The following is a 25,108-nucleotide window of genomic DNA, read 5'->3' on the forward strand; positions in this document are numbered from 1 at the left end:
CTATCTTGTTGCAGGTTTAGCGTGGAAGCAAGTCATCTTCAATGAAGAGGGATTGCAGAGGCAAGCACGGCAGATTCCTTTCCCTGATCCAGTGAAAGAGCTGCTTTTTAATACAATTATCTTTTGGCATTACTGCAAGTAACATTTTTCCGCTTAGGTTCAATTACTAAATTATGAGGAATTAAAAACTGCAAGCTACCCTGGTGGGTTTAATTCGCGTCTTGGGTTTGTTAGTCAAGACGGGTAATTTAACCACCACAATCACATCCAATTTTTGTAATACACATTTAAGCTCTACCGCTTTTAGTTTTTATTAAATGCCTTGTACACTGTCAATTGACAGAACCATGATTTCCTTAACTCTTTGAATACCACAACACCCAGTTATCTCATATACAATTTACGAATGTGTACGTGAAATTAAATTATTTCTGTTACAAAAGGATTTTAATATACAAATTATACCAATTAATCATTAGTGGGTTGCAAAGTTCACATTTTTGAAACAGGCTTTTCAATAAACACTAAATGATTTTAATTACCAGTATATCTGCTCAGAAACTTTTTGCCCTTATTCTGCTTTTTAATACGGAGAAATGTGCAGATGGAATTAGAAGCGAAATGTTGACTTCTCTGGAATCCCTGGTTACATTTTTCCCCTACAAAATAATTTTCAGAATGCAGACTTACTGACAAGACCGACACTTACTGCCTCTCCTTGAACAATGCTGTTCACTAACCCATTTCATTTCAAACATGGACCAGTACCTCACAGAAACGGATCCTTCAGCTTAAAATGTGCCAAAGTAGTTCAACTAGTAATCAAATGCAGAGCTAAACTAGTCTTTTCTGCCTACACAATATTTACATCCATTTCCAGTACAATTGTGGATTCATCTCAGAACCTCTTGAATACCTCTGTCAAATTTCCCTTCACCACCTCTATCTTAGGCAGCATGTTCCAATCACCCACCAATCTCTGTGTAAAATAACTTGCCATGCACATCTTTGAAATTAGCCCCCCTAATTTTAAATGCATACCTCTGGTATTAGATATTCGGCCCTGGGAAAATGATTTTGGCCATCTTCTCTGCATCTGCCTCTCATAATCCTGTAAACTTCTTTCATAGATCCCTTCAGCCTCCATCACTCCAGAGAAAACAACTCAAATTTGTCCAACCTCTCCTTATAGTTTGCTGTTGTTCAGTTGTTAAGTCCAACTTTTCTTGATCTCATGGACCATAGGGTCAAAAGGATTTTCATGCCAGGCCTTTCTTCCATACAGATACTGCTGCTGGCCAGGTTGGGACCTGGCTGGGTTTGAACCAAGGACTATCTGCCTTGAAGTCCAGTGCTGATGCAGCACTGGTCCATGCAGCATCCGGGTATAAAATTCACCTGCACCTTCTCCGAAGCGTCAGCAACTTCCTCTAATGGGGCAAGCAGAACTGAACACAATGCTCCAGGGGCAGCCTAAATAGAGTTCTCATTTGTATTTAAACAATAAATCACAGAGTAGATTTGGAGTCTTATCCAATCACACCCAGCAAGGACAAGAGATTTTAATGTTTGTTTTGTGATAGATTTTGCAATCATGCTTACTAAGCTAATTGATCTGATTCTTCCCACGAAATTCTAGGTTAGTGGCTGAATTTAAATTACACAGATGCCATTGCTGGATTTGAATTAAGACTCTGGGTTGTTTGTCCAAGCTTCTAATTACTATGACAGGACATTTTATAGTTACATTTTTAGAAAAGTACACAACTAATCCTTTTACAAGGATGTTGCCTGGATTGGGGAGCATGCTTTACTTGGCCTTTTCTCCTTGGAGTGATGGGAGGTTGAGAGGTGACCTGATAGAGGTGTATCAGAGGTGTATGAGAGGCATTGATCAGTCAGAGGCTTTTTCCCAGGACTGAAATGACTAGCACAAGAGGATACAGTTTTATGGTGCTTGGAAGCAGGTACAAAGGTGATGTCAGGGTTAAGTTTTTTTTTAAAAAGAGAGTGGTGAGTGCGTGGAATGGGCTGCTGGTGACTGTGGTGAACACGGATACAATAGGGTCTTTTAAGCGGCACCTAAATAGATACATGGAGCTTGGAAAATTAGAGGGCTATGGTAGCCCTAGGTAGTTTCTCAAGTAAATGTTCGACACAGCATGGTGGGCCGAAGGGCCTGTATTGTGCTGTAGGGTTTTTAATCACAGTTTGATCATTAGAGTTTTTGATTGGCCCCATATTACTCAATGCCAATATATCAAAAATCAACTAATGTAGAGAATGCAAGAACAGCTTTTCAAGTCACTCTACCTTTGACCTTTCACCTTTGAAATAAAATAATTGAGGAAGGTTTAATGCAATTGCAGTATATTATTCATTTTTGCTTTCTGATTGCTTGAAACAACAACTGGCATCATTAAAATACCTTCATGAACAGCATTAAGTTGCAATTTTGCCAAATTCTGTTTTTTTTTTATTGAATTTAAGATTTGGCCATAGACATCAATTACCAGTAGGTAATTTGGCCATAGACATCAATTACCAGGAGGATATAACTAAAGCAAATCAGGTGCTTGAATTCATTTATCTCACCCCTCCAGCCAATATTAATTCTGTATGGTGGACAAAAATATATACACAAGATCATCCCTAAAATAAACATGACAATGTAAAAGACAAGCCTTTTAAGCTTTTTTTTAAGCTTTTTTTTATTGCAGAGCTATATGAACGTGCATTGCTTACAGAGTCTTCTGAACAATTTTCTTTTCCTAATATAATTCTCAACAACTTTGGCAAAGTATTTGATGTCTTTTCATTCTATATAATGCACAACACTAAAATCACACATTTGCATTTCATTGTTACATACAGATATTTGTACTGAATGTTAGTGAAAAATTAAGAATGCAAGAGAACAATATAGGACAAAAGTTCATCTACAAAGTTGAAAAAGCAAATTCAATCTGATTATTTGGTTCAAAATATGATATAAAATGAAGAAGCAGCTTTAATAAACCAAAATATTTAGTACGGGAGAATTATGCAGAGATGCCCAGATGAGCAAATCAACAGAAATCCACTGTAATAGAAAGAATTCTGACAGCAAGCTTTAAAGAGAAAAACGTTTTTTTTTCCCTTTCTCCTTCCTTTTTCATGATGAACTGCCATTTTGTGGCTACACCTGCAGGAAGCCATTCCAGTGAGAAGTTAATTGCATCAGCAAGCCTATGGTGTAGTCAACTTGTGTAATTTATACTATAGATCAAATTGTTAGAGCAACCCAGAAATTATGTAAAAGCAGCATGATAAATTATTCTTAATTTCTCTCTTGTGCCTTTCTTTTTAAATTATATCAATGCTGTCTATTGTCAAAGTAACTCACTGGAGCCTACTAGAAATAAGGTGGCTGACATGATCAATACAATTTAAATCAGGGATGTTACTCACATAAGTAAACCAGTAAGAACATTAACTTGCTTATACAGCTGATCAAAACTAACAGCCCAAATTGGCACTTTAGCATTATTACAGTTTTACCTATAATTGGCAATTTTAGAGTTTTGAAAATATTGAAACTATTTAAGAACTTTTTAAAAGCTATTTATTAATGCTTTTTGGGGGGGTGATTTTAGATGCATATCATATTTATACTGAGTTAAATACAGTATGTAATTAGTTTTGCTACAATAAATGTATGGGACACTGGAAAAATGTTGAATTTCCCTTTGGGGACGAATAAAGTATCTATCTATCTATATTCCAAGTATTAGTGCTTAAGATCCAATCAGCCAAAACTTCTAACTTTATATAATATTCACTACTTCTTGTAGTCATCATAGGCAGAAGTACCAATTGAGTGCTACCTTAATTTCGCTCAGACCAAAAGAGGCCAAATAAAATACAATTCTGTATAATTCATACAGCAACACCATTGCTTAACTTGTCCCCCTTTCTAGAGCTTGTGCATAGGAAGACACACACCTATGTCTTGTGTTATCAGGCCAAATTAACAGACCAACTTTGGGAAAAAAAAAGGAAAATAATTCTTTGCTGTACAGAAGAACAGCTTGTTAAATTTGACTTTCCCCATCAGCTAGAAATCCAGCAAGTCTTCAAGCTTCAGCTCACTTTCCAGCTTTGGTTCATTTACCGGCTTTGATTCATTTACCGGCTTTGATTCATTTACCGGCTTTGATTCATTTACTGGCTTTCGATCATTTGGAGGAGGGATTTTCCGCATGTTAAAGTAACAGGTCACTTGTTGAGGCACTTCAGCCAGTACACTTTGTGCAAGAGCTTCTTTGGCAGCCTGTGGAAGAGGTAAGGGAAATTTGTAAGGCTTTTTTGAAAAAGTGCACAATGGTAAACAGATCTGACATTATCCTACAAACAGGTGATTAATTTTAAATAAAAACATTTTACTCCTGTATGGACACAAGTACTGGGTTTAACTTGTAATACAATGTTTTTAGTCTGAATGTTGCATTTACACTGGGAAGAATTAGAAAATTATCCACCTATTCAAGAAATAATTCAATAGCCTTTGTCTCTATTATATTATCATGGAATATTTCTTGTACTTCACATTGCATTGAAATCTTTGATCTCAAACATATATAGTCAAACAAAATTCTATCACTCTGATTTTACAACAACAGTGAAAAATATTTTAAGAACCTTATTTACTTGACATTTTTCTAGAGGTCATACATTTACCATATTACCCAAAAATTAAGTGAGACGTTTTCTGGGGCATAAATCAAATGAGAATTGTATTGTACGTTAAATGTCACTTTGAACAAGATGGTGCAACTTGAAAGGATATTTTATCTGCATTAACAATTCTTAAGAAATACTTGCAATGTGGAGTAGGGCAAATTATTTCTCTCCTGCAAATCAATATGACTTTGGCCACATTAGAAATAAAATTGACCTCAAGAATTTACTCTCAGCATTAACAAATTACTCACATTCTGGAATTTCCTAAATGGTACAAATTGGACAATATCTCTGATAGCTGGTTCTCCAGTGGGTGATCTTAGAACTCCATCATCACCATCCAGAAACTCCATGGCACTAAAATCTGCCCCACCAACACCAATAATGATGATAGATATTGGCAGCTTAGAAGCATTTACAATGGCATGTCTTGTTTCATCTAAATCTGTTATAACTCCATCTGTAATGATCAGCAAGATGTAATATTGCTGTTAAAAGAAAGAAGATCACAAGTTATGCAAAGGTAAATTGTGTTAGATAGGGTCACCTTTACTCCGTTATCTTTAAACATTTATCATGTTGCACATGGTTTTGAAAAAAAGCAAAGCACATGAAGATATTGCATTACAAAATTTGTAACAGAAAATTTAAGAGGAAAATGAGGGAGGCTAAAAGGAGGCCTGGGGTTGGGATTGGCTCTTTTCACACTATATGTCAGTGATCTGGATGACAGAGTTGATGACTCTGTGACCAAATTTGTGGATGATGCAAAGATAGGTAGAGGGGCAGGTAGTGTTGAGGTAGCAGGAAGCCTTGGGTTGATTTCTCTGAAACATCAGGGGGTGAGGGATAACCTGATAGAAATATACAACATTATAAGAGTCATAGATAGGATAGATAGCAGAATCATTTCTCCCCCAAGGTAGAAATATCAAATACCAAAGGGCATAGCTTTAAGTTGAGAAGGGCAAAGTTTAAAGGGATGTGCAAGGCAAGTTTATTTAAAACACAGAGAGCAGTAGGAGCCAGGTGTGATAGTGGAAGGATTTACAATAGTTGTTTTCAAGATCTTTAGACAGTCACAATGAATATGTAAGGAACAGAGGATTATGGATCATGTGCAGGCAGAAGGCATCTTGCTCAGCTAAAAGCCCTGTTCCTATGCTGTTCTTTTCTACAATATGTCCATCAAGGTTGACAAGAACAGTAGTATCTTCCTGCTATCGTATTGTTTTTGATATTTGTAATTTTTCCTCACACTCACCGATGCAGTTTGCTGCTGTGCTGCTGCAGCTGCAAATCTTGCCACATGGTTTATAATGGGGGAAAAGTTTGTTGGTCCATATAGTCTGACTTGAGGAAGGCAACTGCGGTAGGCATCCACAATTCCTTGTACTCCTAGCATATAAATTGAGGGAAGATAGTCATTGATGACAACCTTGCATAGCTACATTTTTAAATGTTAGATATTTTTCTTGCATTCACTTTGTAAAAGTTGTTTCAATAGCAAAGTCAGCGTTCTCTATAACCATTTCTATTAATGATATGCAAGGCAAGTTTTGAATAGGAACATTAATACAAAAATGTGTTCTCATTGTACATTTTACTCCAGATAACAAGGCATCTAATAACCATAGTACCTGCAATACACATACAAAGCTAAAGAACCACATGGTTTCTGAGTATCGGCATATATTGATTTTTTCATCTCAATTACTTCAGATTGAGCTTTGCTTGAATTGCAAAAAGATTTGAAAGATATTGGAAATGAGGCAACAACCTGGACTCAAAGCTTGGTGGTTATGGATTCATGCCCTCAGCCAAGAATCACAACCTTAAGACATTTTAATTTAGTGCTGGACAGATAGTGCTAGAGTGCCTCAATTTAAAGACATGAAGCTGTGATACATAGAGCCAAAACTGATGACTGAAACAAACCTCTTTTTTTTAAAAATAGCTAAATCAATATAAGCTGCTTTGGTGATTTTCATGGTGAATACACCCCACTATAAATTGAACACAGTCTATATGTGCTTTTTGTGCAAGGAATTCTAAGATACTCTTATAAAATAGAATGCATTGAAGCAATATTATTCATGAGTGAGTTGAGATTAAAATTGCCATGTTTTCACACACAGATAACATTTCTTTGATTACAAAAATACAACTACAATGAGAATGCTACACAAGTTTGCAGGGCAGGTATAAATCTTAGAAATTAATGCTATCAGCAGTACCACATCTACAACTGTCATAAGCCAAGAAAAAATAACTTAGAAAACTGAAAAAGAAATCTTTTGTAAGTAACTTCTCATCTCCAAAAGTGTTTTTCTTTGTCAATGAACACTCTACCAAACCTCTACAGATGTTCTGTTGAAAGTATCCTGACTAGTTGCATTATGGTCTGGCATGGCAATTCAAATATGCAAGAATGCAAGAAGTGCTCAATACATTACAAGCACATCCCTCCCTACCATCAGAAGTATCTACAAGAAAGCAACATCCAAAGATCCCCACCATCCAAACCATGCCATCTTCTCACGACACCATACCACTGAGCATTTGGTGGAGAAGCCTGAAGTCCCCTAAAATAAGGTTCCAGTACAGCTGCTTCCCTTCAATTCAATTCTTGAACCAACTAACAACCCTTATCTTTACAGTTAAGCAACATTATGACCAGTTCGATCACTTTACACTAAAAATAGACTGTTTTAATTGTGCTCTTCCATGTAAAAATATTTGTTTGTGTTTTATGTTATGAACTCCAGAGGCTACTGCAAGAAAGATTTTTCATTGCATCTGTGCTTGCGTGTACTTGTGCATAAGACATTACACTTCACTTTGACTAATGCTCTATATTTCCAGATGGTAAACCAGAATGTAATCTTTGCAGGTAAAATATAGAGACATCAGGTTTACAAAACAATGCTCCTGGGCTCTAACAAAACAAGGCTTTGATGGTTATTTTTTTCACATTTTTAAAGTTACTTTAACATACAAACATGAAAAGTCTGAATTAGTAGATTTCCTCATCTACTTAATGAAGAGGCTCCATGCCACACATTCAGGCAATTTCTTCAACTCAAATCTGTGTTAAAATGCATGGACGTTCAACCCTCTCAAAAGTACATGTACTCATATTGCTTATGGGATGTCAACGTTCTTCTGCAATATAGCACTTTAATTTTTAATTAATACAAGTGTCGAGAATCATCTGAATATTTAATGTAACCCAGTGATCTATTTTGCAGGCAAGAAAAAGATATTAAAAAAGCAAAGCAATATCAACAAATTTGTTTGTCTAATAATAATTTATTATTTTCAGTTTGGTGGCAACAGGGAAAAGAATTAAATTTCCCAAGCAGTTCTGCAATCAATAATATTTTTGCAAGTCATTTTCTAATTTTAAAAACACCTTAGGTATACAATTCTTCACTTCCACCAATATAATGATTAAATCAATGATGCGTGGCTGTGTTCCTAGAAAAATATTCAGATCATGACTTCGTGTAAAGTACACCTTGCCCACCACCCTCCAATGATTCTCATCATGTAGAGATGTGTTCCTACTGTATGACCTTTTATCAACAGTATGCATGTCTATCACGGCACATCTATACGCAAGGGAATTCTGATTGTATTGTAAGCAGAAGAGAAAAGGCTGCCATCTTAATTAACTTTCTGTGGATATGACTTTGTTTGCACAAGTATTAATATGAGTCCTGCCGAAGGGTCTCGGCACAAAATGCCAACTCTACTCTTTTCCATAGATGCTGCCTGGCCTGCATTCTGTGCGAGTTGCTTCAAAGTCTATAATTATACATTTCCACCATTGCTAAAAACTATTATTTTCAACTCAATATCATACATTTTATGGAATTGCATACCTGCACAGTACGGGTTCTCAGGGTTGAAATTAACTGAAAATTCATGTGATACCTAAAGGGAAACAAATATACATTATATGTTTTGAATTCCAATTCTGAATAAAAGCATTATTACATACAAAAAAATCTAGATTTACCTGCCATTTAGGGGGTATCTGTGCACCAAATCCTAATACTGGGAACATCTTGTCACTGTAATGAAGTATTTAACATCATGTGAATCAAACTGATACATTTTATCTGTCAAGATCCATAGAAAATCTCATCATATTCTAAAATCCAAAAGCTCAAACATCAGCATCTTCATTCTTTAATTACATCCTGTAAAGGCAGACACATTCTTTTTCAAATAACCACTTGTTGAAGACAATGATCTCAGTACTGCTGCTAATTGAAGAGATCTAGATTGAACTGTTGGCACTTGCTGGTCCAGGCCCAGTATTGTGAACATTTAACTTTAAGAATGTCAAACTCCAAGAATTCCCATTGAACGGGATCTTACAAGAAGCCAAGGTTTTATGTTGGTTTCTAAGGATAAACAAGGTGTGACCCATGTTCTGCAAGCCCTTTAATTTCAATTGTTTGGCTGCAGAAAATGCAGCAAGACTGATCTGATTGATTTATTTAAATTTCTGATGCTACGATTCATGCTTTTAGCCAATTTAAATAGTCACCTTAAAAAAAAGGAGATTTTGTCTCATTTACAGTACAATTTAAATGTCAGAAACATTTAAAAATATGAAATCCCTGTCATTTAAAAATTAAAGGTAAAGATTAGATAAAGATTGCGCTAGGCAGCCTGCAACTGTCACTACACTTCCGGTGCCAACATATCATGCCCACGACTCACTAACTCTAACCATACATCTTGGGAATGTGGAAATAAACCAGAGCAGCAGGAGGAAACCCATGTGGTCACAGGGAAAATATATAAAATCGTGAATTCAACCCTGATCTTACTGCTGCCGCTGGAAAGCACTGCATTAACTGCTATGCTAAAGCTGAGGTGCAGGAAAGGGTGGGGGTACAATTGTTATCTGTTAAATGTAGTCAGGGGTTGTCTATTGCGTAGTAAGAGGTCAGGGCCTCATACTGAACTCTGACATGTCTTAGGCTAGATGGATCTCATCTAGATTCCTCATCCAGATCCAGCAAATTTGAGATAGCAGCTATTGTTCACAGTGAACCTGGAATGGTAGATTCTAGAAATAATTCTATTACAGTAAAAATATTGTTATCAAAGTATTATGCATTGCTCAAAAAGAATGATCCGTGATACAAGCCATCTGATCTTCTATAGCAAATAGCAATTACAAATGTGTGAGTTGGTGAAGAGTGACGGAGACAGGCAAGAAATGGACTTTAAACAAAACTACTTAATTAGTAACTACAAATTGCAAGTAGAAGCTAAATTATTACTTAGCCTATTATTTGTTAATGATTAGATACATTCCTTAGGTATTTGTAACATCCTTATTTTCTAACAGAAACACAACAGGCAAAACAAAAGGAATATTTTACGTGTCATAGTCTTGAACAACCATTCCAACGGACCAGATTGCCATCAGATATTCATTATACCCGTTAGGACTTATATAATGCAGAGAATCAGGAGAACGAGGGTCACCATTGGAGCCAGTGAAATCAATGCCAACCTTAGAAAGAAGAAAGAAAATATTGATGTGAACATGATTTGTTTCATTTCCAGCATTTTCTGCTATTTGAGAATAACTGAGGAGGAACAACACTGGATCTCCTCCTAGAGAATGAGGTAGAGCAAGCGGCAGAAGTATTTGTCAGCAAGCACTTTGGATCCAGTGACCATAATTCTATTAGTTTTAAAATAGTTGCAGAAAAGGATAGTAGTTCATTGCACAGGGTCCTTAATTGTGGCTAAGCAAATTTTGTAACTCCACTGACACTGATCATTTTACTCGTTTTTTCTACTATTGACATTCATCTTTTATTCATCAGATTCCCACTTTCCAAATAACTTTTGAAATAGGCATTAAAGAAAGTATCCTGGAATATTTCATTCATAATCTGGTTCATTTTGAACTATGTCTTTGTAATGTCCTACACATTTACATCTATTTGTCAGTAATTTATCTAACATTATGCATGTTGTTTTAGTTTTGATAAAGAAACTTCAATGCTATGTTTTTAATCGGTATTACCTCCTCTGACTCCAAATGGAGATAGACACATTTTTTCTGCTCCAACACATCTTTGCAGATTCTTGGTCATCGTTTTTTATTCTCTTACTCCACATTTTTGCTTCGTCATTTCTCATTAACTTTATAAATTTCCCTTTGCCAATTACTCAGATTTGAATTCCCTGTGTAATCAAAATGGCTGCAGACCAATTCAACCGAAGCACATTTCAGTGCCATAGTTCCATTACTCCCCCGTTGCAATGGAAATTTGTTGAAGATATTAGTTGATGTACAATCATTAGGTAAGCAGGAATTTTGAACACAAGGTTATAGTTGAACATTGAGCCAAATTTTGTGTCAAAAACAGGGTGAAGAGGTCAACAGCGGATATAGTCTCACTAACTCTCCACTGGGCCTTGGATCACCTGGACAATATCAATACATACATCAGACTGCTGTTTGTTGATTACACAATTTCAACACAATCATACCTTCAGTTCCAATCAACAATCTCCAAAACTTGGGCATCTGTACCTCCTTCTTCAACTGGATCCTGGACTTCTTCACTGGGAGACTAGTCAGTGTGGATCAGGAAGAACATCTCCTTGCTGACAGTCAGCACCATTACACCTCAAGGATGAATGCTAGTCCATTGCTTTACTGTCTCTATACTCACGACTGTGTGGCTTCACACAGCTCAAATGGCATCTATAAATTTACCAATGACACAATTATTGTTGGTCTAATTTCAAATTGTGTTGAGGAGGCATACCGGAGCAAGATAGATCAGCTGATTGAGTGGTGTTGCAGCAGCAACCTTGCACTTAACGTCATTAAGTCCAAGGAATTGATTGTGGACTTCAGGAAGGGAATTCAAAGGAACACAGTCCAGTCCTCATTGGGGGATCAACAGTGGAAAGGGTGAGCAGTTCCAAGTTCCTAGATGTCAACAACTCTGAAGGTGTACTCTGAGCCAAACATATTGATGCAATTACAAAGACAGCATGACAGCCACTATATTCCATTAGGAGTTTGAGGAGACTTGGTGCATTACCAAAGCCTCTTGCAACTTTCTATAGATGTACCATAGAGAGCATTCTAACTGGTTGCATCACCATCTGGTATGGAGGGGCCAACTGCACAGGATCCGAAAAAGCTGCAGAAAGTTGTAAACTCAGCCAGCTTCATCCTGGGCACTAGCCTCCCCAGTATAGAGGACAACTTCAAAATGTGATGCCTTAAAAAGGCGGCAGCTGTCGTTAAGGACTCCCATTACATGCCCTCTTTAATTGCTACAGGAGCCAAAAGACACACAGTCAACATTTCAGGAACAGCTTCTTCCCCACTGTCATCAGATTCCCATGAACACTTCCTCAGTGTTTGGTTCTTTCTCTTTTTGAACTACTTACTTTGTTCATTTTTATATATACTTCTTATTGTAATTCATAGTTTATTATGTAATGTACTGTTGCCACAAAACAACAAATTTCATGACATATGCTAGTGATATTAAACCTGATTCTGAACTAACGTCCTGCCTACACATATTATATCTTTAACTTCTCAAACTTAAATTCTAGCCAATGCTAAAGCTCATCGAGTCAAAGCCTGGCCACTCCAAAACTGACCCCTGCCGAGTGCATTAAGAGATTGTTGCCTACCAAAAAGTTCCAAAAAACCCCAAGCTCCTCTCAACCCTTGCGCTTCCCACCAGCAAATGACATCTTGTGACTGCTGCAGCTCACCAAAAATGTCCAAAAAGTCCCGAGCTCCCTCCAAACCCTACGCTGCCTCACCAACAAATGACCACTCGTGATGTCCACAGCCCACCAAAAGTTCCAAAGGCCCCAGAGCTCCTTCAAAACCTTGCTTTACCTCATCAACAAGTGACTGTTTGCAATGATTGCAGCCCACCGAAAAAAAACAAGTGAGAAGGCACTTGATTGAAAGAATGGAGGACAGGGTTTTTACTTGTGGATAGATCTGGAATACAGAATCATTGTTCAAAAAGAGATTGCCATCTTATGGCAGACAAGGTGATTTTTTTTCCTTTTTCAGATGGCTCCAAGCATTTGGAACTCTGTTCCTCAAAGTGTATTTTGATTCTAAATAGTTATAAGGTAGAGCTAGATCAATATTTAAAAAGCAAAAGTAAAGGTTTCCTTGGGTAAATAGCAGAAGAGGTTACAATTGGATCAGCAATGATCTTAATGAATGGTAGAATTGACGACTCCTGCTCCCATGTTCATGTTTAAATTATAAATAAATTAGTTACTTACAGTAAAGTTCACCTGGCAGCCACCCATAACATAGTCCAGGAAAGAATATTCTTTCACAATCTGTTGATTGAAAATTTAATTGGATTAACTATATGAAAATCAGCAGTAAATTTTCTTCAGTGTTCAATTTCTTCACACAAGTCCTTCATCTCTGGACTTACTCCAAGAAGCATCCTTGTACCATCTAGCCAATATGCACCATCAGCTCCTTTTACATTTCCACTCCACCTCAGGACCATTTAAGAGTCTACTATCTTATATTGTTTCAACTAAATCAATTCACTTTTAATATGGATAATCACATCTGCCATATACGCCCATTCCAGTGTTCATGAATTCAAATGCTATCTCACTCAATATTTATGACGCAAAGTTCCACTGTCATTTTAAAATAATATTCAAATCTGGGAGATTGATATATTAAGAAAAACAAAAGGGCTAATACAGACATATGGGAACCCACTTATGCACATTTTTCACTCAATTCATAGAAACATTTGCCAGCTTTCTTCTGGCCCATTGTGTTCCAGTCATCACACCATGCTTCTATCTTCCTGACAAGTCCAATAGATGGTTTTCAATAAAGCACCCGGAATGGCCGTTCTAAAAACTAGCCAGATAAAAAGAAATTGTACTGCAAACTTGTATTTCCCGCTTTCTTAACCCTTACATGATGTAATATTTGAGGTTGGTAGACCAAGGAAAGAGATGCATACTCCACAAGTCTTTCCTTAACGATGTAACCCAAGGGAGAATTGCATGGAATTCTCTTTTGAATAGACTGAACATTCAAGACAATAAAGGGCTGGAGGAAAAGGTGAAGGGAAGAGGGAAATGGGGTGAGAAGCCACAAACCACTGCCCCAACAATTCACCTTTGACCTACTATGCTTTTCCGTTGGTGCTCTTGACAACAAATCACATAATAATAAAGTTTGCCTCACACTGAGCTGAACCAAGCCTACATGATCAGAGCCCAATCACTCAGATCACAGCCCTGGAATTTTCTAGATTACCATGTTAGCATTTAGTGTAAGAGCCTGCAATTTATCATGGAGCTGCACAGAAAAGAAACGGGCCCTTCAGTCCAATTCCCTCTATCCAAGTACGTTTTAAACTTCACAATTGTATCTGCCTCTACCAGCTTCTTGGGCAGTTCATTCCAAATAACCACTACACTGGAAAACCTGCCCCTCAGATTTCTCTGTAAATCTCCCCCTTTAAACAAACATCTAGTTTTAAGCCCCCTTGCCTTCAGATGAAAACTGGCTCCTATCCCATCTATTTCCTCTGGGCTTGAGGAATTACCAGCCATTGATTCCAAATTACAGCAGAAATATTGCATATAAACAAGTAAAAATCTGGTAGCTAAAAGAAAAACATTCACCTCAGAGCAGTTAACTGAAAAGTTCTGTTGGTCCACTGTTTTTTGGTAGACCACTATAGATGCTCAAATGCAAAACAAATTCACACCCTTAACTCTGGACACTAAAATCAAGCCAAACTGAATGGGAGGAGATGTGGAATTGTAAAATTAAGACAAGTACATTTTAAATTTTTACATTTTAATTTTTATAATCACTTTATGATCTCATGATTATATTGTGCACGCCCTTTTTAAAAAAAAACAAGGTCCACTTGTGTTACAAAACATCAAGGTGACAGCTGGTCAATACATTTCAAGATGTTCTCTTCAATTTGTCATTTCTTCTTCCTGCCATAAATCAAGTGTTGCCTGCAACCCACATTATTACATTACAAGGTAGGCCAGATTTTATTAGGAAATGTGCAGAGCAAATTTATAAAGACATTGGCAGGGTTGAACAATTGAACACAGGCTGATGTTGTTTCCATTGCATCAATGGTATAAAATGAAGAGTTAATTGTCACATATAATATTATGAAAAGCCTAGAGATTGATTTCTCTTGGCACCATGACCCATTTGTTTGTTGAGCCTTCGTGCTCAGCACAGGTCTAAATATTTGTGGGTTCAAGCCCCAATGTTGCCTTAAGCAGTGACCCTTTCTAGGCTTCTCTTTTTTTTATTATTATCCCCACCTTCTTTGCTGGTGTGACACCTTAACACAATGAAGCAGTGCATCATTCATGGGGATAATAAATCAAACCATTTTTAAATTCAATGTGAAGATAGTGTAATTTTCCTTGCACCACGGAATGAAGCATGGCTTAATTTGAGCCATCTCTCTATTTGAGTAACTTTGCTGTGAACAAAATGATTTTCAATGCCTAAAAAGTAGTGACTACATTTGATACACTGAACACATTTCATGGTCTAAATAGAACCTGAAAGCTTAAAAAGGTTATAAATGTTGTATATTCACTTTTTTCTTTTTCATTATTGAAATGAGGTAAAGAACAAATTATACATTCACAAATTCAAACATATTATGTTTAGCAGACAATAGTATAGGCAGCTAATTGTAAAATGTAGCCCTTCATAACATACCTCACATGATTTAATAATCACAGTCCCCGAATTTTTATAATTCTTTTTCTTCTGTTTTTTCTTTGGATTTATGCATTCAAATGCAGCCTAAAATAGAAACACCATTATCAAATTCTATGTAACCATATAATCTAGTAAGTTGATTAAACATCAATATTAAAAAAAAATTATGAATTGCTGTCAATTTCCTCTACAGTTTGCTTATCGTCCCAATCAATCTATGGAGGACCCAATATCCACCACACTGCACACAGTTCTCTCTCACTTGGACAATAAAGACACTTATGCCAGAATCCTGTACATTGATTTCAGTTCAGCGTTCAATACCATCATCCTGCAGAGACTAGTGGAGAAACTGTTGCTGCTTGGCCTTTAACACTGCCATGTGTCACTGGATTCTAGATTTCTTAACAGAGAGACCACAGTCGGTTCGTGTTGGCAGGAACATCTCTGACTCCATCACACTGATCACTGGATCCCCACAAGGCTGTGTGCTTAGCCCACTGCTGTTTACACTGCTAACACATGATTGTGCAGCAGATACAAGGGGAACCTGATCATTAAATTTGCTGATGATACCACAGTGGTGGGGCTCATCAGCAAAAATGATGAAACAATGTACAGGGAGGAGGTCAAACACCTAGAGAGCTGGTGTAGTGACAGCAACTTGATGCTTAATGTCACCAAAACCAAGGAGATCATCATCGATTTCAGACAGTCTCAGCCTGAGCACACACCCCTCAGCATCAGCGGCTCCACAGTGGAGAGAGTGGAAAACATCAAATTCCTTGGGGTGCAGATCTCGGACAATCTCACCTGGTCCAGGACCACCACTGGGATTGTGAAACGGGCCCAGCAGAGATTGCACTTTCTGAGGAAACTTAAACAAGCATCACTCCCCATTAACATCTTAACTACATTCTACAGAGGCGTGGTTGAGAGTGTGCTGACCTTTTGCATCACAGCCTGGTACTCCAGCTGCAGTGCTGCCGACAAAAAAGCCTTGCAGAGGGTGGTTAGGGGAGCAGAGAAGGTTATTGGGGTCTCCCTACCTTTTGTCCAAGACCTCTTTCAGAGTCGATGCGTCCAGAAGACACGGTACATCATTAAAGACCCCTCACACCCTCTCCATAAACTGTTTGTTCTTCTGCCATCAGGCAAACATTACAGAAGCATCAAAACTAAAACCACAAGGCTACTAAACAGCTTCCTCCCACAGGCAGTCAGACTGCTGAATAGCTGCTCTACCTGACTCTGCTTTGAACACTTGTAACTTGCACTGGACACTTATAACTTGATTTTAACCAACATGTGCCTGTTGTGTTTTACTATTTATTGTCATGTTTACTACTTATTGTTGCATTTGTTATGGTATGATTGCACTTGCCCCTGGGAAATGCTGTCTCATTTTTGCCCTGCAGAGCTGACGTATGGTTGGAATTGACAATAAAGTTTTTGAATCTTGAATCGATTTCTAAATAATCCAGAGAAATTAAGCTTACCTTTAAATGGTTAGTTGAGAAGTAATATTTATTCTATAGGCCTCCGTTAGTTTCGTGAGACCATGGATTTGCGCCTTGGAAGGTTTCCAGGGGGCAGGCCTGGGAAGGGTTGTGTGGGAGACTGGCAGTTGCCCAAGCTGCAGGCCTTCCCCTCTCTACGCCACCGATGTTGTCCAAGGGAAGGGCACTAGGACCCGTGCAGCTTGGCACTGGTGACGTCGCAGAGCAATGTGTTGTTAAGTGCCTTGCTCAAGGACACAAACACGCTGCCTCAGCTGAGGCTCGAACCAGTGACCTTCAGGTTACTAGTCCGGTGCCTTATCCACTAGGCCAATACAATATTTATTATCACCAGATTAATGCCATATCCTAAGGTGAATGTTAGAAGATAAAAACATTTTCAACCCAATGAATCCATACCAATTTAGCAGCAGAATGATCAGTGCCCAATCAGACCCACTGCTATAAATGTCCCCACATATCAACGGGACCTAACAGCTGTTTAAGGGTCTCTGAGATTATGGTTAGGGAGGCATGCAGCTACCTAACTTGGATTCAACCCACAACATCTGAGATAGTAAATAAGTTACCGAGGGGAAAAAACCTCCCTCCTTAGGGAGCCAAAAGAAACAGTGGTTTCTCTAAACCCACTGGTGTCACAGTAACCCCTACTCGCTACAAGCTCTCCAAAATGTACTTGGAAATGAGAAAGGGGAAAGATTAACCAAGGCTTACACTTGGGCTTGGTGTTAGAATCACTAGTCCATGAAGCAGAAAGATGCATTTACACTAACGGATGAGAAGTTTTTACCATCCCCTAAAAGAAAGTTGTACCAAGATGAGGGCTGCAAGATTATGAGTTGGAGTGAACAGTGAATAATTTTGGGTAAATTTGGCAACAGTGATGGAGTGTTTGGGAATGACAGCAGTGACAGGGTGACACTCTACACATATTGTAAATGAAAGCCATGATATGCTTGCTCTGAGGAATGAAGTCAATGAAATCTCCCATATTGCATAACTATGAATAAAGTGCATTTCTGCAAAGGGAGGAAGATGAATCGGGATCTAAAAGCAGGACACATTCTAATGATCCATTTCTCTAGTGCAAATTCTACAAAAACATGAGTGATTTGATAGCAAGTACAAACCATATCACATTTCAAAGGGCAATCATTAAATTACAAACAAACATACTAAAAGACAACAAAAGCAAAAATTTGACCAAATTGAAGATAAAATCTTACTCCACTCTGTGAGGCTTCTTGGATTTTGGCAACAGTGGTTTCGAATGCTCCAATTAAATCATGGGATCCATCATTATCATAATCATAGCATTCCACCTGGTGAAGCAACAGTGAGTTTATCAGCAAAAGAACCCAGTCTCAAGCATTCTTCTTTCCGCACACCTGCCAACCCTGAACGCATCTCTTTGGTGCAGCTGACATCTATATCTAAGAGACATTCAAATTGACTAGTCCAGGGTGGCAAATCTATGGCATGCATGCCCACGATGGCACACTCAAAACTTTTGCTGATACATGGCATGCAGTGAAGCCTCTCAATTCTGTGAACCCCACCTATAATAATACGCTACGTAACAATCATCTTTACTGCCAAATAAAGCAGCATTTTTTTTAAACAATCTGAGAGCAGCGAGATATTTTCACAGGAAAAGTCTTCTGCCTTCTTAGCAACATAGTTGCAAGAACACTTGATCTTATATAATAAGTTTTAAATTCTTGCAGACCTGCTGTACGTACACAGCAGTATTTAGAAAACAAATGGTTACAATGACAATTTTGTCGTTTTTCTTTTGTATTTTTAATTACGAGTAATAATTTTGAACAGGTTTTCTATAATGTTTCATTTATGACAATCTGTCTAATTTTATTAATAGACAGAGAATACCGAGCAACAGGATAAACTTTTTCCTGAAAATATCCATTATTCCTGTTACTAATTCATAATTAATAATAATCTGATTAAAATTACCGTGACATGCAAGAGAATTATTATTATTTTTTTAAAAGAACCCTTTCAGCAATTTGTACACCTTCTCTCAAAAAGTTTCACGCTACTGGGCTAAGCTATACAAGGTACAGTCAATTGTTGAAGGCAAATTCTCCTAGAACAATGGGTCTACACAAGCAATGTAGGAAAAATAACTCCTTCAGAAAACTAAACACTTAAGATTAATCAGAAAAACCATTTATTTGGGACAGATCTTAAAGGAAAAAACTCATCCAGAAAATAGCCGGGATTCCCTTCGTTTATTTAGGACACTGTGCAACTTAATTGAGATAGGAGACTTTTGCTTAATGGTTTCTAACTAGCATCAGTCAAGTGCTCTTGTGGTTGTTAGATACCACTATTTTAAAATAGTGTTAGCTGCAAGTGTTTGCGGGCAAAAAGCTGTGATTTCTGTCACTGATAATTGGAAAGAAATAAACAATAAGACAATTCAGAACTGTTTTGCTCACTGTGGATTCAAGAACTCAAGCTTAGAGATGCCAGAAAGGCCAAGAGTGAAAATGAAATGATTCCACTAAGTTAAGAACCAAGAAGAATTAAGCTATCGACAAGCATCTTGAATGTCATAATGTAACGATTTGGAGGATGCAATCATCAAAAGCATTGTATCAAAGTAGTCTATTATCTGAACTAGCTGTTGCACTGATTTTGTTCATTTAGTCAAGCGAAAGAACATGGCAGTGTACACTGGAGGATGAATTCCTCTGCCAATAACCATTAGGGACTAACACAGTCTAACAGCACTGTACTGGTATTATAGTGTTCTAATTTGTTCTGTGTTGAATTGAATATTACTTACATCGTTCATATGCACGAGTAAAAATCTTTACGTTATGTCTCCATCTAAATGTGCAATGTATAGTAATTTATAATAAATAGCATGTCTTTTAAATACATTATTTGTTACTCAGTTAAATGGTAGTCTGTAGTGTACACACACACACACACACTTAACCATTTCCATGCAAGTTCAGCTAATTGGGGCAGCAGCTTTAGTGGGCCAAAATGTACAGGTACACATGTGTCCCAAAAAACAAGAATCCACTGTATTAGTCTGTGTCCAAAAACAATTTTGAAACTCACTCAATTAAGGCAGCATCCATGGAAAGAAAGTTAATATTTCAGTTCACCTCAGTTTTGATAAAGGGCCTTGAATCTTAAATGTTAACTTTATTTCATTTTGCATAAACATAGTCACACTGTTTCCAGCATTTTTTCTCCCCAAGATTTCTAGCATTATATTTATTGTTATAACAAAAGTGAGATTTCAATAGAAGCATCATTCTAAATATTCCGAAAATTTAAGTGGATTATAAATGCCAATAAATTACATTTTTGGGAAATTAGCACAGCACTCTTATAGTACTATGTGCAGTTAGAACTCCAAAGTCGCATCTATGATGCCCACATTTGTTGGGTGAATGATGCCAGTTGGCACAGTGCTAAGGAGGTTAGTGAGTATAAAATCAGAGTGTACACAAGCTATATAGATAGGCAGCTTGTGAAGTTAATCTGCACACAACTCTGATCTAACCACTAAACTGTTGTTTTGGAGTTTAATGTGCTAGGCAATTTCCCCTTTCTAAGGCAGCAAGAAGGATCCCCATTAACTCTATTTTGATAAAACATTTTGGTTTGTTGCCAAATGATAGCTCCTGGATAGCTCCTACAAAAAAAACACAAAGCACAGCTACTTATTCACTTTAATCTAATTCAAGTTTGGAAAACTTTTCACCAACTTTAAAATGCATTTTAATTTATTTTTGTCAAGGGAAAATTCAACTGTCTGATATCAATATGTGCAGAGCATTAATATGCACGAGCCAATCTATGAGATTGGACATAACTTGTGCTGGAAAGATATAACCCAGTATGTTTTAGTTTATTTTGGTAACCATCCTGTCATTTCCATTGTGCTTTGTGGCAAGTTTTTAAAAATCAAAGTACAATGAATGTCAATTTTGTTAGCTTAGCCTTTAAATTATCTGATAAAGGTTATGTATAATCCATATTCATTTGAAGGGGATGAGATTTTAGTGAAAAGTTCAAAAGGTATGTAAATAAATTCCACTACATCTTTATATTTGGCTAATAACCAGTATCCTGGAAAGTTACATGGAAAACACATGTACAAATGCAGCAACATAAAGAAAATAAAATGATAATGCTTCCACACCAGTGATAAAATTGTACAAATCAACTATCACCATGGCAACTTAAAATACATCTTACCTCAAGTGACTGGCCGATTCAAAGGTTAATACAAAAATGTTTCATTTAGATACTGTCAAATCCAGCAAAGTTTAGCACATTAGTAGGCATAGTCAGATGTATACTTTAATAAGTAAAAACCAATTGAGAATAACAGATTCTAACAAAGACTGAAACCAGTATAAACTTTAAGGGAAAAAATGGATTTGAATTTAACAGAGTTACAGAATACAGACGTAGATATAGCACAGACCCAACATTATGCAATATTGCATTCAGCCAAAGTTAGAGAAACATATGCAGCAGTTTTTTCCTCCACAAAGATCAAATTTTCCCCTCAAGTTGAGAGCAATAAAGATCTGTTCTGCAACTAAACAATCACCATATACCATAAAAAGTGTTGTCATCTTTATACAGAAGTGAGAACGATTCTTTAAGTGAAGTTGAATACCTTGACTGGCTTCTGTAAATCTCCGTAACAGAGGGAATGCAAAGAAATTCGGAATGCCTTCCAACTGGGATTCAGATTGTTTTTGATCACCTGGAATAAAATAGAGGAAGGTGAAGGAACCAATTGGGAAACTTACTAGTTGAGTGTGCAACCTATTCAGTCAATTTCCAGTAGAAAAATATCATAAGTTTATTTTTAATATTGATGGATTATGCCCTTTACAAAGGAATTACCTGCAATTCCAAGTACTTTCCTTTTGATGTTTTTCTAAGATATAACCTTCATATATTTAAACCTGTACTTGCAATTCTACAAAATCAGTATGGTAGAACAGGATTCCTAGTATTGAAGTTGAGCTTTATGAAGAATATTGTGCATGTGTTTCTCAGTACTCACTCCCTTTCTCTTCCACTAAATTTAAGGGAAAAAAAAACACAGAATAGCAGTAAAATCTGCTCTAAGATTTGGTTTGGATAGATACCATTAGGTTGTTTTATCCTAGTGCAGGTTGTTAAATTACCTCATTAAGTTATTCTACTAATATTATGCAAGGGTCAATGGATTTCTTGGTCATCAAAATATAGACCACTGGATTTTAATGGCCCTGTTTCCAAAGGTTTTTTTCAAGTTTGTAAAGCTGAATCTACGCACTTATTAGAAAATGAGAATCCCATCCCATCTCAACATTTTGCACACTCCTTCCCACAAAGCCCACCTCCCAGACCCCTTGATCTGCCAATTTCCATTGCTGCCTACCTTTGTAACCAACTGTACCCCAAATGATTCTATAACATAGTGCTTACCTGTTTCCTTCTGTGTTTCAAAAGCAGAATTATAATCAGTTTTATTACCACTGTTATGAAATCACGTGGTAATCTGTAGCAGCAGTTCAGTATAATATAAATTATATCAGTAAGAATTTTTTTTTAATAGTGTAAATGAGAGCAAAGTAGTGAAGATTTCCTCTACAGTAGGGAGGCTATTGCCCATAATGGAGCTGGCTAAATCTACAACCCTCTGAAGAATCCTACAATCCTGTGCATTGGTACCTCCATACCACATGCAGTCATTGTGCTCTCCACTGTACATCTGTAGAAGACTAGTAGAGTTTTTGGTGACATAACTAATCTCAAACTCCTGATGAAGTATAGCCACTGGCATGCCTTCTTTGTGAAATTTGAAGCTGCTCACCCTTTCCGCTGCTTACCCCTCAAAGAGATCAGATTTTCTACTACTGCATCCCAAAGACACACGTGTTGTAGATAAGTTGCTTATAGTAAAATATGGGAAGAACTGATTGGCATATTACGGGGAGAAAATGGTTACAAGGGAAATCAGCGGGGGGTGGGGGGGAATGATGAGAATGTTTAATAAACCAACATAGACTCAATGAGCTAAATGGCTTTCTTCAACATCATAAGGAAACATGGAAACTAGTTTGCTATGTACTGTCGCTTTAGGAGAGGTCCTAATATATTTGATTCTAAATAAGAATTAACATTACATTCAACAGCTGAACCACCAGCACACCAACCATACAAAATGACCATTTATTGCACTTGCAACATTTTGAGGCTGTTGCTTGGCAACTCAGAAAAGGTGTGCCGCAACATTCCACTCCATTAACTTTGAATGGTAGTTTAGAGACTAATTTACGAGTTCCAGTCCAGTTGTAGTACATACTAATCTCAATGGTTTCCATGGAAAATCAATAGGTAACTATAAAGCAACTTGGGCTTCCTCTTTCCTGACAGTGAGAGACAACTAACTCAGACATGGGCAAGTAAAGTGATACCATTTGTGATCTAACTATATCAGCTCTCGCATGCTCCTGCTATAGTCAGACTGCTGGAACTTATTGTGCAATGCTGTAGTCTGATCTCAAGGTTGTATATAATGATGAAATCTATCACGGGACTTAGAATATGGTTACAAAAATACAGACTTTCCTGAAAGATTCTGATGATTGTACCCTGCAGCATTCAAAAGGTAACTGGTCTTACTTTTCAATGAGGCCTGCTACACGAGTACACCCTCTCATGAGGGTGTACCATTTACCATTAAAAGAGAAGAGGAAGAGAAAGCAAAACATTGACAGACCACATTGGAAGAACCCTTAGCACGCTGAGTACCAATTCTCAAATCATCACTGTGTTCCCGTATTTGGAAACTGGACAATTGCTAGTGAAATGCTTTTGACATGCAGCAATGGTAAATTAACAACTTCCTAGCTTGTTATACTCAAAATAGCTCTGATGCTAGATGACCTGGGATCAGACTTCACCACTGTATCTCAAGAGGCAACAGTATGGCTGACATTGACATAACAATAAGCAATACAGTGCGACACTGGTAAGATCACAGATAAAATCAGCTCAGAACTAGCTCGATTAGCACTGCAGCTAATGAGAAATGCTTCAGTAATGTGAGCTGCTGATGGACAGATTGGGAGTCTGCTGCAAACACTAACATTCAGATTGCCAGATTGGCAGCAATCCGAGATTTTCACTGCAGGACACATATGGACTAGTTTAGGTGTACTGTGATGAATGCGGAAATCAGACACATCTTGGAGTAGCACATCTCTGGCATATTGAACAGGATTCACTTAAAGCTCTACCCAAAGCCAGGCCAAGATCAGCTCTGGCATTCATTAAGTATACCCAACCTTCATATTTTTGCTCTCCCTCTCTATCTCTCTCTGTGGTTGAGTGACAGAGGAAGAAGTACATTGAATAAGTGGGTTGATTGAGGGTGTGTGCACAACCTCAGGAAAGCGTGCTGCAAGTTATGCTACACTCAAGTTGTCCAATCATAATCATCGCCTCATTCACTCCTCTCCTATGGATGAGACTGAAGACACCAGCTGGTACAAGCTACTCTGGAACATGGCACTCCCAACCCACTGAAACAACATGTAGCTGATACTAGCTCCAATGCAATCCTGCCCACGAGTTGGCAGCACAACGATCTAATGCCATTCACAGTGCAACAAACAGTTTCATGTTAATTGTGCATCAGTATCCCAGCACCAGCCAAGTAATCCCAAACTATTTCCTGGATTCTGGTCTTGTCTCTCAGAACGCCACCAATATTTTCCAATTGTCAAAATGCAGTTATCAGTGTAGATCTCACATTCTAGAATTCCCTCCCCCAAACTACAGTGTTTCTTGAACTCACTTTTCATTATTTCCAGACCTTTCAAATGGCAGCACTTTGTCAAATCTGATCAACTCTTAATTCCAATTTTCTGACCTATTGATTCAATTTCTTTTTCATTTTATCCCTGTTAAATTAAAGAATCACTATATCCAAAAGCTTTTATTAGCAGGACTGAAGTAAAAACATCACCAGCAACTTCTGAGGAGAGTCAATTGCTCGTATTTATCTTTGGGATAC

The 25,108-nt window shown here is 37.4% G+C and overlaps 1 protein-coding gene across 6 annotated transcripts in view; it reads right to left on the bottom strand.

Moving 5' to 3' along the window:
- Positions 1-2,688: 2,688 nt before the first annotated feature.
- The window catches only part of LOC132399125 (copine-3-like), a 48,369-nt gene continuing 25,949 nt past the window's right edge, over positions 2,689-25,108 (bottom strand). For 5 of the 6 annotated variants that reach the window (XM_059979160.1, XM_059979151.1, XM_059979177.1 and 2 more), the window contains 10 exons: positions 21,710-21,799; positions 18,261-18,356; positions 15,512-15,598; positions 13,045-13,104; positions 10,131-10,264; positions 8,747-8,801; positions 8,610-8,661; positions 5,987-6,120; positions 4,974-5,210; positions 2,689-4,312 (listed from right to left, as the gene is read on the bottom strand). In XM_059979160.1, coding sequence (XP_059835143.1) covers positions 4,097-4,312; positions 4,974-5,210; positions 5,987-6,120; positions 8,610-8,661; positions 8,747-8,801; positions 10,131-10,264; positions 13,045-13,104; positions 15,512-15,598; positions 18,261-18,356; positions 21,710-21,799 — 1,161 coding nt within the window. In that variant the 3' untranslated portion in view covers positions 2,689-4,096. The remainder of the gene's footprint in view (positions 4,313-4,973; positions 5,211-5,986; positions 6,121-8,609; positions 8,662-8,746; positions 8,802-10,130; positions 10,265-13,044; positions 13,105-15,511; positions 15,599-18,260; positions 18,357-21,709; positions 21,800-25,108) is intronic. The other variant, XM_059979134.1, reaches the window with a different exon arrangement.

Source organism: Hypanus sabinus, chromosome 1, assembly GCF_030144855.1.
Source record: "Hypanus sabinus isolate sHypSab1 chromosome 1, sHypSab1.hap1, whole genome shotgun sequence".
Classification (NCBI taxonomy): Eukaryota; Metazoa; Chordata; class Chondrichthyes; order Myliobatiformes; family Dasyatidae; genus Hypanus; species Hypanus sabinus.